The sequence below is a fragment of the Acanthisitta chloris genome, unplaced genomic scaffold (assembly GCF_000695815.1).
Source record: "Acanthisitta chloris isolate BGI_N310 unplaced genomic scaffold, ASM69581v1 scaffold45793, whole genome shotgun sequence".
NCBI lineage: Eukaryota > Metazoa > Chordata > Aves > Passeriformes > Acanthisittidae > Acanthisitta > Acanthisitta chloris.
In genome coordinates this window covers 13,933-31,086 of record NW_008666250.1, presented here as the reverse complement: position 1 = coordinate 31,086, position 17,154 = coordinate 13,933, and the positions used below count along the sequence as shown (strand labels likewise).

The 17,154-nt window shown below is 38.1% G+C and overlaps 1 protein-coding gene across 1 annotated transcript in view; it reads right to left on the bottom strand.

Annotated features, from left to right (window-relative positions):
• Positions 1–16,838, bottom strand: part of PHF21A (PHD finger protein 21A) — a gene marked incomplete at its 5' end in the record, with an annotated part of 26,725 nt that extends 9,887 nt beyond the window's left edge. The window contains 9 exons of the mRNA XM_009072013.1: positions 1,438–1,601; positions 4,037–4,097; positions 4,539–4,618; positions 5,419–5,470; positions 6,563–6,661; positions 8,393–8,689; positions 10,862–10,948; positions 12,739–12,993; positions 16,638–16,838. Coding sequence (XP_009070261.1) covers positions 1,438–1,601; positions 4,037–4,097; positions 4,539–4,618; positions 5,419–5,470; positions 6,563–6,661; positions 8,393–8,689; positions 10,862–10,948; positions 12,739–12,993; positions 16,638–16,838 — 1,296 coding nt within the window. The remainder of the gene's footprint in view (positions 1–1,437; positions 1,602–4,036; positions 4,098–4,538; positions 4,619–5,418; positions 5,471–6,562; positions 6,662–8,392; positions 8,690–10,861; positions 10,949–12,738; positions 12,994–16,637) is intronic.
• Between the last annotated feature and the right edge of the window lie 316 nt (positions 16,839–17,154).

Below are 17,154 nucleotides of genomic sequence, written 5' to 3'. Positions count from 1 at the left end.
AAAGAGTACTACTGTGCTATATGTTCAAGCAAGAGATTACCTACTGTGTAATCTTCCATTGTCTCCTTTAAATCACTTCAATTTTCATTAATTAATGGATATTAAAGCAATCCAGAACCTAGGCAGGGCATTCAGAACTGGATTGGAATGCTACAGGAATTCATTATTCTTGATTTAGCTTCCTGCCACCAGGCACTGAAGAAAACAGGGCAACAACTCATTATACTATTTTGAGAGCTCTAACACACTGAAGAAAGACTCAGCAGTATACACACACGTCAGAAGTGGAAAAGACCCCCACCACATTATTCAGTCCTTCTCCTGGGGCCAATGTAAAATATGTGCTCTTCAGTGTATTTGCAAGTTATCTGTACTGCTTATTTTAAAAAGTCCCCAGAGATAGACCTGCCCCACCTTATCCCCCCCTGAGGGGCTGTTCCACAGGCCTATTCATCTGACTGCCAGGAAAAAGAGTCAAGTGCTATCCTGCTCTCAAAAATGACTATAGGAAAGAGAACTTTTTAATTTCACATACATATTCCCTGAGTATCAGAATTGCATCTATTTATTTCAGTGCCTCAGACAGACTATTCCTATTCTTGTTATCTCTGCAGTACAAACACAGGTCAGAGACAAGGAATTGGCTTCTATTCCCTATTCTATGTGGTCAGCAGAGTTGGTCTCTCAGTCTATGTACGCACAGTGGTGCAACTACATAGATGAAAATAAAACAGCCCAATCTTCAATAAGCCTATTTCAAATGGTTGAGTCTCAACTATATGTGGCAATGTCTTTTCTAGAAAAAAGATCACAGAAGGGGTTTCTAGCACTGGTATGAAGAAATAAGCAGGCACCTTTTGATGTTTGAACTGTACCTTGTAGATAGTAATTGTTAAAATGCAAGCACTTCAATGAAAGTACACAACAATTCCTGAGAATTGTTTTACCCATACTGAACAGTCATAATACATTTTCTGCCAAATCAGTGCTGCAAATGCTGCTCCTGTCTATTCTGCATGACCCAAGCAGTTTCCCTCCTTCTCTCATTACAGAAACACAACTTTTTGTTATTATGGCCTGTAACTAATACTTTTCATTCTTCAATTCCCACCCTCCCTACCCCCTTTTCCATGGATGACAGACTCAATTCAGTGAGACAAGATTTTAGACACTGCACAAAGGAAATGAGCTCAGCTAGCATGCCTGGTGCCTCCCAATGTTTCAATCCACTGAAGGAGTTATAAATAAAATCTCTACAGGATAACAACAGAGGTGTGGGAGGAAAAAGGAAGGGTGTTGAAAAAATGCTGGACTGCTTCTCTGCACTGAATCAGGACAAATGATGAGTGAGACTAAAGAAACAAAATCTGCCATGATTTTCCTTGTCTGTTTTTGCATAAGGTTCTAAAAGTGACCCCCTCCCCAAGAGTTACTTACGTCTGTGGAGCTGGGGCTAGGCAGGGACACAGGCTGAACAGCTGCGGGAAAAGTAAATGTGGTCTCTGTCTTTTCATTTTCAGGGGAGTCAGGATAACTGGACAGAGGGGACGTGGGGGTCAAAGCCCCAAACCCCAACACCGTGTTGTATTTAGGTGGACGACCTACATATTAACAACAGGGAACACAAACAAACAAACAAAAAAAAAAAAAAAAAAAGGAAAAATGATCTTACATACCTTTGGCCAGTGGTCCTCATTGGCTAGCGTGAAAAAGGAAATGATGTAGCACAGAGAGGAAGTTAATATAAAAGTTACAAGTAGAAGGACAGAAGCAAAGATTTAAACATTTTTTAGAAATCTTTAAGTAGAATTTTGCAAGGAAAGAACATTTAAAAGATGTATTTCAGAAGGAAATAGAAATAAGCTCTGTAGAAGGTCAAAGAATCATTCCCACAAAAGCAGCACGGGGACACTTGCCACTCCTAGAAATGAGGCTATACAATTTTTAAGGGAAACATGTTGGCATCGAAGCTAGAGAGAAGCTACAATAACTACTATTAAATCCTTTCTACTATTATCCCACACCTCCCTATCCTTCTAGTGCCAGCATAAATTTACACAAAGGTTAAGTCCTTTATCAGAGGCCAACACTCACCAACCCCCTACTTTTCTTCCCCTTTTTTTAAACCCACTCATCCACGGATCAGCACTTTCTACCCTACTGGTACATTTTTAGAATTCGGCTAGCTCAGGAACAGGTCTTGTTATCTAAGCCATAACTCCTACCAGTTGTAACTTATCACTAGTCTTCCACTGTAATCCCCTCCAAATTCTTTGTTCTTTCTTACACTTTCTCAGTCAAGAATGTTTGAAAACGCACAACTCCTAAATGCACCTTTAGACTAGCAGAATTTCAAAATGTGTTCATAACAATTATTATAAAATTATGAATGCAAATCAAGACAGCAAAAAACCCAGTATGTAACCATTATTTCTGTCTCCCTTCTCCAGAGTAATTTATGGGTATGTAAACATAAAGGAGTTAGGATCTAGGAATAATTCCCCAGATTTTATGTTTACAGATTGTCAGTCTATACCTATTAACATGCTAAACCTTGTGTTTAAGGTCTGGATATGTTCCAGAACTAAGTGTGTCCTTGGAAATGGATTTCTGAAAGTGATGTCCATGGCTGAAATTTCTGACATGCTCAGCACCATCTAGAATTATACTGAGGCTCTCAAGGACACATGCTTACAAAAGCTCTTCACTCAATATATTGCTATATTAAATCACAAAACAAATGTATATTTTCAAATCTTTTATCAATCGAAAATGTGTGCTACTAACTTGGTGCTGATGCAAGGTACAGGCTCACAACAGGGTGTGAGGGAAAACAATGTATAATAATAGTGTGCAAAAACAGGCTAAGAGAGTAACAAGTACAAAGGCATGCAACTGTTTTCATTGATACAGTAATTGTTCACAATGAGCTCTAAAACAAAATTTAGAAACTATTACTAGAAGAAAGAACATTACTTGTCCACAGAGTAAATGCAAAACTCTCTCTATAAATCTGCATCATATAATTTTCAAAAATATGTTTAATGTTATTAGGGCATGGCAGTAGAGACATGTCTTTTACTTAAAAACAGCATAGCTGCAGAAATGTCAGTTTTGCCACACTGCCTCCTGGACTGAAAAGGTATATCAAGAAGAGCACATGTCAAATGAATGTTTGACCTTGCAGCCAAAAAACTAAAAGATAATGGAACTGGTCAGTCCTAGCTAGCACTGTGGTTCTGGTTTTTTTTAATCTGACTGATTACTATTTTTAGACAGCAAACTCAGGAGTAGAGGAGATATCATGAGTCTTTAACGACTGCAGAGAATCATCAAAAATCAGATAAAGATTGTCATATATGTGTGGTCAATGCCATGCAGAAAAAATGGTATCACGTTCCCTGCCATGCTGTTCTGACTCACTTCTTTCACCACAATCTAAGTATTAAAACTTCACCTGTTCTACAGAAGGATTTCTTCTGAATACTACTGCATGCCTATATGAAAGGTCATCTCTCATTTTAGGACAAGCGGCACTGTGGTTGCAGTAAAGTGCTCAGTATGAGCATGATAGCCTTTCTTGCTCAAGATAAGTTCTTTTGAAGGACCCATATCTACTCCCTGTGGGGAAAGAGGTTTCTGTCACACTAAGTTTTCTCTCCTATTCAGGGAAAAGACATTTTTTCCATAACTACGTTCTTCTTGACAGTAGCAATACAGTCTAGTCATCAACGAGAGGATCTTGACAGCAGCTTCATACCACTAAACAATGTTCAAACATCTCATTGTTCACTTTGGTATATCTGCTGAATGCATTGTTTTTTGAGAGTGAAACTGAAATGAAACATTATGCTGCCAGTAAAACTTGCTATGCTAATTCCTAAGTCATGGTCCTCTGTCTACCATGGAAATTTAGGGCACAAATGAAGTACTGTAGAAGCCTTCTTCGTTTGGCTCTTCAAATCAATGAGGAGACTACAGATGCACTATGGAGGAAGAGGCATACAGCAGGGTGACAGGTCTAAGTACACCTCACCTCTTTTACGTGTTCCAGGATGCATTGTGCTGTTCAGGTATGTGACTGTACTCTTCTTGCGCTGCAGGGAAGAATAGAACAATTTCTGTTGGCTAACATTTTTGGCAACAACTACATGCAAAAGCTGAGGAACAGCACAGGAGTACGAAATGAGATTACTGCCTTTTGTGTTTTCTGAAGCACAGCTTCAGAAACATGAGCTTTTTTAAACCGCTTCTGACATCTGGACTGCTTCAGGCTGATACACAAGCTGACCAACAGACATTGCCATTTAACATCAGCTTTACATAGGAGAAGGCAGAAAAGGTATAAGTATTATAAGAACATCCCAAAGTATTTATTATTTAAAAATCTGAGGGTCATGTCATTGCAATGGCCTTTGGAATAAATGATAGCTTGCCTGTCTAGTTAGGACCGAGATAGTTTAGGAGATAGTATTATGGCAGAGAGACACACAAGACCAGAATGAAAATACTAGCTTCCCCTAGCAAAAAATTAATACCTCAGGCTCGAAAACAGCTCCACTATACACTGGATTCGCTGTTGTTCTTCTTTTCCTCTCTTGTCGCTTACTTTGGATTTCTGGTAAAAAAAAGCATTCAGGTTAGAAAACAAGGTATCTCAGAAATTATATAAAGTCCTCAGAACTCAGTATGTATGTGAGAAGAGCTGTAAAGACTTCTACAGAACACTAGTCATGACCAATATATGCAACTGTGTTATACTTCTAAATTCTGAAGGTTTGAAAACTAAGAGCTCTCAAGAAATACAAATACAGTGCTCAACTAATTAAATAAATGATTGCCATCTTCTTGCCAAACAGTCAATGACTAAGACATTTTAAACTCATGGTCAGTGTAACTGGGATCTAAAACAAAAAGCCTCTGGTAATCTTGTTGATACTTAGAAATACAGTACAGAAATATGCAAGCCATTGAAACTATCAGCTATATTTCACTGATAGGATTAGAAGCTATAAAATAATTATAATTCATTGACTCATGCATTACAGATTACAGCCCTATGAAATCAAGTAATACATGAAAAATCCAGAGGTAGGTTACAGTAAAATTATCCATGATGTATCTTTGCAGACACAGGTGTTGTCCAGAAAGATGCCACAAATTTCTTTCCTGCCATCACAGCATACACTTTCTTCCCAACCACTAATCTCAGCTACATAAGTAACTTCTTCGTTTCAATGTAATAAGAGAAACAAAGTATGCACAACAAACTAAATTAGATCAAGAATACAGATAACAATGGTACTATTGTGCAAGGAAATAATACATTTAATACAGAAATCTTTTGGAATCCTACTTCCAATTCGGAATGACCATGAAACAAGGAGCTCAAGAACCAACCTAAGACATTTTTCCTACCTTCCAGGTGGTCATGAGTAACTAGTCCCAGAGACACCATGAAGGCAAGTTTCTGTGAGGGAGGAGACAGAAAGATCATAAAAAGTCCAACTGTTAGGATGAACTATGTCATTTAAGCCCTTTAAAGGCACCGGACAGGTAACTAAGCAACAAAAATGTTTTTAATAATACTCTACTTCTATAAATCACTTTTCATTCATGTTTGTCAAACTGCTTCAAAGAGGATGGACAATAGTCCCGTTTTCTACATGGAAAACTAAACTGAGATATAGGGAAATGTCAATTGCTCACAATCACAGAGTTCGCAGGGCTGGGAACAAGAAAGCAGTTTCTTTACTTCCAGTCCAGCACTGAACTGACTACGTGATTGACTCTCAGTAAATACAAACACAGTCCAATTGCCAGAAAAATACTGCCAGTTTAAGATGATTCTCCATATAACGTGAACTACAAGGAGCGACTCTGGTTTACATCTGCCATTCAATAAGGGCTATGGCTTTCTTAAAGGATCCTACTTTTACTTTAGGAAATGCACAGACGCGAAAATCAGGATTTGTACTGACAACAGTTAGTTCTCACATAACAGACAGTTTGAATCAATATACAGAAACAAATGTAGCAGAGCGTTTAGCTATTATCAGTTCCAAAGCTCTGCACAGCAGAAAGGCTTCAAGAAACAGCCATTCTGGCCACTCTTTCACCCCAAACTAACCTGGAATAAAACCCAAGCAGAATGTGAATATACACAACTCTTTCCACCTTGCTCACCAGAGCAGAAATATTTTATAAAGCAAAATAAAGGCACTTCTTTGGCATTAAGAATAACTCTAGAGTCTAAAATCTCTAAGGAATGGAAATCAACACTGTAATCTAAGCCTCCTGTTTGAAGGAAGTATTACAGAGAACTTAAAATATTCTAACTTACAAAAGACTTGGAAGTCAAATGCATTCCAGGACTGAAAAATGCAATGTGCTATATGCAATTAGATTTCTTATTCTGTAGCCTTATCAAGTACTGCTGTCCACAGGAATGTATGGAATATTAAAGTTAAGGAGTCTTGAGGGAACAGAGGGAGAAAAATATTTTGCGAAGGACAAAGTGTCCTTTTTTTCTTAAAAGAAAGCTCTGGGTGTGTTCTGATACCTGTGGATTTTCTTCTCGTTTTGGCTTCGGTGCAGCAGGCGGAGTAACTGTACGATTTTCTGTTTGCTTCTCTTCTGTTTCCACATGTGGTTTAATAGTCTGAAAAGAAAGTGTTTCTCTTGTTCAGTGATAAGAATTACTTTTTTTACTTTGACTATTAAAGCAAAACAAATACTTTTGCAGATATGGGAGGAAATATGTTTAAAGCTGGCAGTGTACTAAGAAAGACTCAATTGAGGAATATGATGTGAGAGAAATGTTGTTTTCATTTAACAAAGGATGAAACAGCCTTGCCACCATTCCACTAACCCATGCAGTCACACAAGCAATCATTGTCATCTTAAGGGTTAATTTAGTTACAGAAATCACCATACAGTATGGGGAAACTAATAGACACTTCAAGAAAAGTCATCCCATGGAAGGCTTCACATAGAAACCATTCTGTGCACTTAGTATTTCTCACTCCTCAGTCTTCATATTTCATAGAATTATGAATGGCTCAAAAACTGTCTCTCTGAGTCCTATGATCTCAAGAGGTTACTGAAGCTTTTTTAATTTTCCAAAGTCATAATCTTTTGCAATGGTATCCCAAATTCTGCATGCCAGTCCTCAGCCAATGGCATAGCTGTTGAGGCTTATGAACTGAGTGAGGTTAAGCCACAGACAGACAAACTTTTCCCCTTTATGATTTGGAGAAAATACATGGAAAAATTCATGTGTTATTGAACCACCACCATTCTTCTGTTATGTTTATCAGTAGCTGAATTGCCAGCAATTATTCAAAGAGCAAATGAATATTGCTGACATCAAAAAGAACAGGCATCAAAAGTTGAGCAGTACAGAAGTACAACTTCAAATCACATGAAAAAGGCACACATTGCTGAGTAACTTGTGGAGAAGCCTTGAGGTATGCAAGAACCTACTCTTGAGACTTCATAAGCAGAACTGAGCATAAACATATCTTTCATCCACATGATCTTCACGGTCTCCATAGCTGCTTTCAAAAGCAGAAGGTAACTTCAAGGAACATTATTCTATGACAGTTATAAGTGACATATATACCACTATTATCTATATAAATTACATGCATATTATATGTTATAGATAATTTGCAGTATATTACACAATGTTATAATATTACTAACATACAACAGAGTTAAAAGTCAAACAGAAGATTGCTTTACTTGAACTGAATGGTGAAGACTCTCAGTTGCAATCCACACTGACTAATGTCATGTTTTGTTTTACAGAAGTCTTTTCTGGAGAGAGACTTTAAATATCTAGAATTCTCTGTTTCTGAGGGTCTCCTTTCCACTCAATCAATCCATACAATTCAGATATGGGGAACGATCAGGTTTCAGGAACTGAGTGAGACTATTTGCCTCCATTCACAAAAGTGCAATATCAAGGAAGAAATGGCTTCATTTATCAGATTAAATATCCCTACAACTTTGCACAATTTTTGCCTTTCACATAGTCACCCTCTGAAAAACAAAAAAGCTTGATATGAACATGGATTTCCGTTTGCACTTGTTCTCCAAGATAGTAGTCAATCCCTGCAATGTGGCCTGCTTGAGAACTACTGAAGTTAAGTCAGTAGGGGGAGCACACAAGCACTGAAGCAGGAGAAAAAGGTGCCAGTGGCTCATATTAAAGGAAATGGTAACTTCTATCCCAAGAGCTGCAAGTCATTCCACAATTTGTACTATCACTGGAACATGAGTATCTCCAGTACCCACTAAAAATTTCTTCCTGGTTGTCATCCTCTCCAAAACGGCACAGTAAAGCAATAAACCCAGTATCTTGCATTAGTAGACACTTTATTTGTACCTGTTTTTCAACGTTTGGTTTGCTGATCTGTACAGTCTGAGGTCCAGCAAGCCTGGTACCTGGTGCTGCTATCACGATGCTGGTGAGCTGTGCCATTGGGAAAGTTTTGGCTATGGTTGCTGTCTGCCCATTAACTACACGAACTGGATGTATGGAGTTCTGAGAGTTGGGTAAAGAGGTGGGTGTGAACTTTGTCGTCAACATCACAGGCCTCTGAATAAGCTGAGGAGCTGCAAGCATTGGAGGAGGTGCAGGGGCAATAGGAATGTTATTCTGGGCAACCGGTTTAGGTCGAACCTACAAGGATAAAAAGAATAGAGAAAAAAAGAGCAATTTGTCTATCAGTATTTCAGATGAACTTTTTTACTGAGTCTTTCAATTCAGCCTGTATAATCTGCAGAAGGTTGCTTGATTTTTTATATAATGTAATTTTTAGCAGAAAGATGTATGCTATGAGAAGAAAAAGCCACATTTTCCAGGCTACTTAGATAAAACCTATCCATAATATTTGCATAGGCAGTCACTGTCCCTGAAATGGCATCTGGATGCACAGATACTTACACTGCATATTGCCAACTGCATTATCTGTATTGAAACTAACATCTTGGTTTTGCAAGCCAAAAACCCATGTAATATTTACAGGGACAGCTGAAGTGCTCATGCTAGAAGTGTGTTTCAGGGCTTTATACTGAACCTCCAAGAAGTTATGAACAGTTGATTGAGCCCTGAAAGAAATAATTAATTTTTTCAGCAAATACCTGTTACCTTTGTCAACTGTATGTGGAATTTAGGCACCTGCACACCCAATCTTGCTAAGCAAAAAAACCTGACAAGATTATACATTAATGCCTCATTGAAAGTCCTAAAGGCTACATGTCAATGCAGCCATTACTTTTTCCAAGAATCTTCCAAAACTCCCCCACCAATGTTTGCTTATTTCTTGTCCATTTTTAAGTTTGTGCTTACTACATCATTACAGAAGTAGAACACATTACTCTGAAAATAAAAGGTTATTTTCCTTATTTGATTTCTATTGTTCTATCCACCTTTAATACTCCATAAAGCATTTTATCATGGAAAACTAGGTCACAATCCAATAGATCTCACCATCCCTAAATCTTAATCAGGTACCAGCCTATACCTTCCTTTTATACTTTGCAAAATACTTAGGCTTTTATTCACAGCACCACATATGAAACAGTCCCTTAAAGATTATTTTTTTAAAATAAAAAAGCAATCTGTGTCTTTCCCAAACCACAAAAAAAAAAGTCAAACACAAGTTTTACTGCTGAGCTGTAAATAGAGGTCACTCTCTGTTGCAATACAGAAATACTTGGGAACAACCTAGAGACATCTTGATTTTCCTTTTTTGCTCATGAGCAACAAACAACAATTAGAGCACTATAAGGCCTTGGGTGATGCTTTGATTTTGCTGACATCTGTTCCAAGGGTTCATTTCATATGATGTAAAGAAGATCATATATAATCATCACAGGCAAATTTCATAATCACAAACTCCTACAGGCTGGGAGGCAGCTCAGGAGGTCTCTAATTTGACCTCCTGCTCAGAGCAGGGCCAACACTAAATGCAGACTGGGTTGCTGAGGGCTTTGTCTGGGTTGGTCTTGTAAAATTTCAAGGACAGAGCTTCCACAACATGTCTAGGAAGCCACTTCCACTCCTAACTGTCCTCAAAGACAGAACTGTTACTTTTTATACAGTCAAAATCTCCTCTGTTCCAATATACGACCCTTGTCTATAATCCTCCTGCCAAGCAACTACATCTCCATCTGGTTATTTCCCTGTTGATATTGGAAATAACGCTGCTGTTAGGGTGCCTCCAAAGCCTCTTCTCCAAACGAGATAAGCACAGATCCCCCAGCCTCCCCTTCCGGGGAGGTCATATATTCCTGCCCCTCCCAGCTGTCTCAGTGGCCTTCCTTCCCATGCTTCATTCAAATTTATCAACCAGGGGTTCTAAAACTGCTGTTTATCAGATCCAGTTTTACGGCTGCTGAGGAAAGGTGCATAATCTCTTCCCTTAATCTACCGGCTGTGATCCTGTTGGTAGAGCCCAGTATGTTGCTCAGTTTCTTTGCTGTTAGGGCACACCACACTCAACCGAGACCTTTTAAGCAGTGCTGCTTCCCAGCCAGTCAGTCCCCAGCCTGCACCTATGCATGGAGTTAGTCCCTTCCAGGCACAAGACTGTGCCTTTTTCCATACTGAAGCTCAAGAGATTCCTGATGGCCTATTCCTCTATCCTATCTACAGTGCTCTGAATGTCAGCACTGCCTCCAAGAGTATTGACTGTACCCTCAAATTTGGCATCATCTGCAAACTTGTTGAAGAGGAATTGTCTCCTGCAGCAGGTCAACAATGAACAGTGATACAGTGTTCATTGAAAGTATCTCCTATCTCTGCTATCATAATATTCTTTCTTCTATTGGTTGTTCTTTCCATACTCACCTGTGGAAGAAAATTTGGACGAGGAGTAAGTCTGGGAGGAGGGATGAACTGCGGCACTTTTATGGGCTGAGGTGTAGCCTGAACCTGCTATAAGAACGTAAGAGACTTCAGTAAGAGGAAAATAGCTTTGAAGTTGTTCACCAAAATCAACATCCTGAATGTGTTTTCAGACCTGATGACCCCAGTTTTCCACTCTGCAAATAATTTTCACAGTAACATGTTTCTCATTAGAAATGTACTGAAGACAGAGTTAATCTTACTTTCTAGTCCCTACACACCTTGTGTCGTAAATTGCAGGCATCTTTCCTTTTAGTTCAACTGTACCAACTACTATGCTCTGCAATCTAAAGCCATTTCATCACACAATAATAAAAACTCCTATTTGTTTTAATCATTAAAATTTGACTTTATAACAGAGAAAAACTAGTAACAGACTTTGATGTACAGCTATATGAACCATGGTCCTTTCATAGTGAATGGCATACAGAAGAATGAGAGAGTAGCTCACGCGAATGGCAAAGATCTGAAAGTTACAACTCTTTTAGCAATATTAATGACACTATGAGGGGCTCAAAATACTTTTGAAAATTTCAAGTTGTGTAAGCCATTTATTTGAAACAATTAAGACCTGATTTTATGGCATCCTAAGTACTTCCCTGTCTAACTGAAATCCGCTGCATGGAGCTGCCACATGATTAACCACTGAACAGCACTACTACATACCCTGAGTACCAGGGGAGATTCTCTGACATTAATGTCCATGTTGGTTAACAGCCTTCTGCACTTCTGTCCACACACATAAGATTGCAGTTTTCTTCAAAAAGGTCTTGTACTGATTAATTAATGCTTGGGAAAATATTCTGGTAATTTTGATGAAATGTGCTAGAGAAGCCTAAGTCCTGGACTATTATTAAGACAGAATCACCTCCTCAAGACCAAGTAAGTTATTCAGCAAAGAAATGAAGCACAGACACAAAGAACAGATGACAGTGGTCCAAGGGATGACATGGGAAAAGAAAACTGCAGAAAAAAACTCCACTCAAGAAGTCTTCTCTATTCTGATCACGAACATATGCTTTATTAGGAAGCAAAATTACTTCAACTTGCATTATTAACCTGTATTTTTAAATAAAGGTAAATCAGATTTAGGTTTAGTGAAGCCATAGCCTTTACTCTGGAAGTACAATTTCCCTGTCATGATGCCATACAATGCCTGGTTTCCAGACCAAGAAGCCTATATAATCCAATTCTAAAACATGGCTTCTTTTATTGCCAAGGGGCTAACTTTTCTGGAAAAACACTGTCTGATGTAATCAAAGCACAAAATCGCTATTTCCAAATTGCATGTTTTTAAAGAAACAGTATCTGTCTATGTGTATGAACAAGGGCTGAGCAAAGACATGGTAGTGGGCAGAGTTAAGGGATGTGTCTGTCTCACCAGAGACTTTATCATGCAAGGGGAATGAGAGACTGACTCAAAAAATCCTAAGATGAAAACCTGAACTGATCAAACAAAGAAAGTCTGAGATCTCCTTTACAATAGAAAAGAGTAGGAATTCTGCAGAACACAGGCACACAGATCAGGTAAGGGCAAAACAATCAATACTGCCCTGTGACTAACAATTACTAATGGGAAATTTTACACAAAGGTGATGATAGCACTGATTTAATTCTATAAAGCAAAACAGTAATAACAACCCATGTGGGCAGTAAATATTTTTCTTCTAGACCATCATTTTAACAATGTCAACTAGTGAACACTCATAACATGTCCCTACTATCCTCCTTTCTGTGCAAACCCCTGACTATTTATTTTCCAATAGCCCTCTTGTTAACCAAACCCACACATCTGCAGGGCAAACACATAAAATGCTTACCAAAGTTACTGTGTTTTTTGTCACTATTTGGACTGCCTCAGCTCCTGGCCCTGTGACCTTATTTGTTGTCTGGAGGTTGACTGGTGCATTCTGCGCATCAGTGCTGAGGACTGCTTTCTGATTGTTGTTGATAGCAGTAACCATGGCAATGGTAGGTCTCTGACCCACAACAGAGGCAGGCATGGTCGCAGTTGCTGCTTTCAAGACGAGAGGTAGTGTCTTAGTGGTGATCATAGAAGCTGTAGTTACAGTTTTCTAAGGGAAACAGAAAATACACTGTAAGAGACAGAGACACTTCGTATCAGACAGGATGTGGGTTGGTGAGTCAGAAACAATAGACAGCATGAGAAAGAAAAGGCAGCACTGAGACTATCTACCTGCTGTTCAGACAAGCACAATATCTTATGACTCTGAAAACTGGATAGCTAGAAAGCATTCTCATTTGATCCACCTGTTCAGACTGGTTTAATCATTAAATGCATTGCAGATTGATTCAAAACAAATTCCTGAGAGAATTACACTAAATGTGATGTAGTGGTGCATGTATTTTGGATCTTTCAGTTTCATATTACTTCCAAACATGCACTGTTAATATCAAACTTATAAGGTGGAGGTTTATGAAACATACCAGCAAACGAGCTTCTCACCAAATAAAACTCTCATTTTCAAATGGAAACTTTAGTTACAGTGATCCTCACAATCAGAGGAAGAGAGAAAAAACATTCATAAGTTGGTTCCTTTAAAAAAAGAAGTATTTTTATTTTGGGTATCCCAATTTCAGTTTTAGCCATACATAGTTATCTAACACTTAACTGTCTTTCCTAAGAGTATCAGCAGGGCAGTCCTGAAGTTGTAAGAGCTGGCTGTTAGTCTGTCCAGCTGCAGGCAATTATGTTTAACTTCAGTGGAATGAGCTAGCTCTGGAACATATATGTGAAGCTGTGATTGTTCTTGGCCTTTTTAGAAAAGAGTGGTTCTAAATGACATAATACCAGCATTTATCTGAAAGGCCTGAATACATTATGCCCATAAATTCCAAAGTTAAAATAACTATAATTTCGTAGTTTTGTTTTAAAATGTACTGTTGTCTAAGATGGTAAGGAAAATAGACACTATGAATCTCACTCAAAAAGCAACAAGGTGAAAGTTTCTATATAAAACCAGAACACAATGAGAACAGAAAGCTCATGACAAGTGACACTCAACAGAATAGCAAGTGACTTTTCGCTTTGGTGTAAAAAAATCCATTGCACGAATGGCACTGCACCTTCAAAACAGTTATTGGCATGATCAAATGCCTTAGTATTAAATAACCACCATTCCCTCCTGATGTTAGTGCTAGGCTCTACAGGAAAAAATGGGAAAACAGGTATCAGGCAGTCCTTTTCGTGTTCTGATTTAGATTGCTTGATTTTGATCATACAAGACCTTTCTCTTCTTTCTAATAAAATATTTTCAGTTGGATTCTTCAGTATTTTTACCAGATTGTTTCCTTAAACAAAAACACAGTTTACCTTCACATCTCTAATTTTGCAATGCTTAAACTATATCCCCTAACTGTTAATTATGCACAAGTGTGGAAAAAGTCAGTGTATAATGTGGAATCAAAGGATAATTTATGCTTCAGTTTTATACATTTATAAAAATTCCAGACATACTTAAATTTTCCTTGTTGCAACACAAACAGGTCTCTTAACTTTTTATCTGAGATCTAAGAGCTCCTTATCAACCTCTGCTGCACCTTCTCCAAAGCAAGAGGCTCCAGTCCCACAGTGCAGTAACATTATTCAAGCTTTACCAATGAGATGTAACATGGTATCATTTTCACAAGCATTACATTCAACCACAAACATTTAAAAGAAAGGTGTAATCAATCATGTAATACAAGACTGTGACCCTTTCAAAGGGTTCTATTCAGTCTGTAAGTACTCAGAGTATAGTTTCAGTCATAAGATCACAGAGCTTGACTATTCCTGTTACTTTGCTGAGCATTAATTACCTTGCTTATTCTCAAAAGTAGCCGATGCATGAATTCACACTCAAGTGGCATTCGTAGTAAGTCTGCAATATTTCACATAACATTGCAATAACATGACCTTTTAGTAGGCTTGGTGCTTTACGAAAATTTTAAAAGCCCTTCTTACTGAATGATATTAAGTATATTAAAATGTCACTGTTAAAGCAGCATATATACCTTGAATCCTAATTTTGATTACACTGAAAATAACCATTGAAAGCATTTCCTTTACTGACACAGTCTTGAAAAATGTATGACAAAAGTAGGCACCAAAACACTTTCTGTGGAGAGACAAAGTATTTGACTTTTTTTTGCTGAAAGAGAATGAGGCGCAATAAGACAAAGGCACAATTTAGATGCAAAATGTGTGCAGAAACAAGTGAGGGCACTGCAGAATTTTACCAATATAAGTGAAAACTGCAAAGTGATAAGGATAAAAGCTGGCTTATTTATGCAAGTGAGCAGACAACCTGCCTTTCAGTTTGTATCTACCTTCCAAGTGCTACTGTACCAATGGTAGTCAGAAGGATGCAGCAGTTTTTAGACTGTTTCGCTAGAGGGCTCTTTAACTTTGAACAAAACCTCAGTTTTTACAACCCAGGAGATGACCTGGAAGCTAATGCATGAATGCAAAGTGTGGAATACGGAGAAACATATGGAACTGTGTTTGCTGTCATGTTTCCTGACTGAAAAACAGACATCAGTGATACAGCCAAGAGTGATCCATTGTTTGCTTATAAATACTTTAGGACAGAGTAATATTTACTTCTTTGTTCTGTTTTCTCTTTGATATTGATGTTGTTGCCCAGAAATACATCTTCCTTACTTAAGTTTGCTTCATTTCTTCAATATTCTTTTCTCAAAAATACAACTAGCTGAGCCTCACAAATACATCTTAGAGCACATCCAAACCAATGTGCTGAGTTAACAAGAAAACTAGCAGACCAACCATTTCTCCCTCCTCTGCTTTCAGGAAAAGGGAAGACAAGAATCAGAATTGGTCAAGGACATGGGTGTGATTCACTGCAATGTGCAAAACTTCACAGGTGAGTTTTGCCTGTCCAGGTAAACATGAGCTCCTAAGAATGCATCAACAAGATCTCACATACACTTCTTTTTACAGAACACATCCCTGCATTTTCTAGCTGTTTTATTAGCACACTCTGGGGATTCTAAATATTTGAACAGAAGCAGCTTAAAATTCCTCTCTCAATAGAAGCAGACCATTTTCTCTGTTGAGTTCTGGGATTATGTCTCTAATTCCATACTGTACTGAAATTCGGTTATCCTCCCCAATAAAGACACTACTTTGTAAGACTTGAACTCTGCCATTAACACTGCACACTTTTAGACAAATCCTTGAAAATTCAGGTAAGTACTGTTTGCTATGAGTTACATCTGCTTAAAAAGAACCAAGCAGAAAGAAGAGGGAACCATTTTCCTACATTTTATATACAGACATGGTGGGCATTCTGTTAGTCTTTTGAAAATAAAGGATTTTAATCATGCACCTCATACTGTGCATAAAGGACTTACTGTTTTTTGAGACCTACTGGCCATGGTCATTCATGCACCTATGGAAAAGACAGGTTCCTTTGCTAAATTTTCACTTATTTTTAAGAAAGGTGATACTGCCACCCTTCTTTTCTGTGACATTATGATTCAACTTTTAAACACTGCATAATTTTTTGACCCAGACAGGAAGTTTTGCCAAAAAAACCCACAATACCAATATCTGGGTATGAACAGAAGAAATTCGTATTGATACACTAACGGACATAAGTGAAAGTTTACGATTTTCTCTCTGGACTTTTCCTTTTTTATTTTTAATTTTTGGTGAACTTCACCTCTTGCAAGGAAAAGAATTATTGTGTTTTTTTACCTGTGATCCTATCACGTTTGGAGAGGGTGCAGTGGACTGCTGCTGCTGTTGATGGTGATGTTGCTGTAGCTGTTGTAGTGGTTGCGGCTGTGGTGTCTGTAGTTTGTTTTCTGACTGTGCCAATGGCTGTATTTGAAACTTACTGTCTGGTTGTTCCTGCTTCACTATCAAATTCTTTCGAAGCTGTTCCACCACTCTTTTCTACCAGATAAACAGAAACAGAAACGATGACAGTTATTTAGCTGCATATATTAGAGAAAATAATAACACCTAAAGATACATTTACTTAATGTAAATAAAGTACTGCTCAGAAGCTTAGTGGCATTTCTCTTTTTGGAATTTTAAATATTGGTGATCTCTAATAGACATGGTGTAAAACAGGTCACAGAGGAGCACTGCAGCCTAGCATGGTGACCTTGCTGTCGTTGCAGAAACCCACCCATCAAAATTCACAAACCACTGCAAGACCTCATTAACCTCTATTTACTTGAGACACGTTAGCATTCAGAGTCCAAAT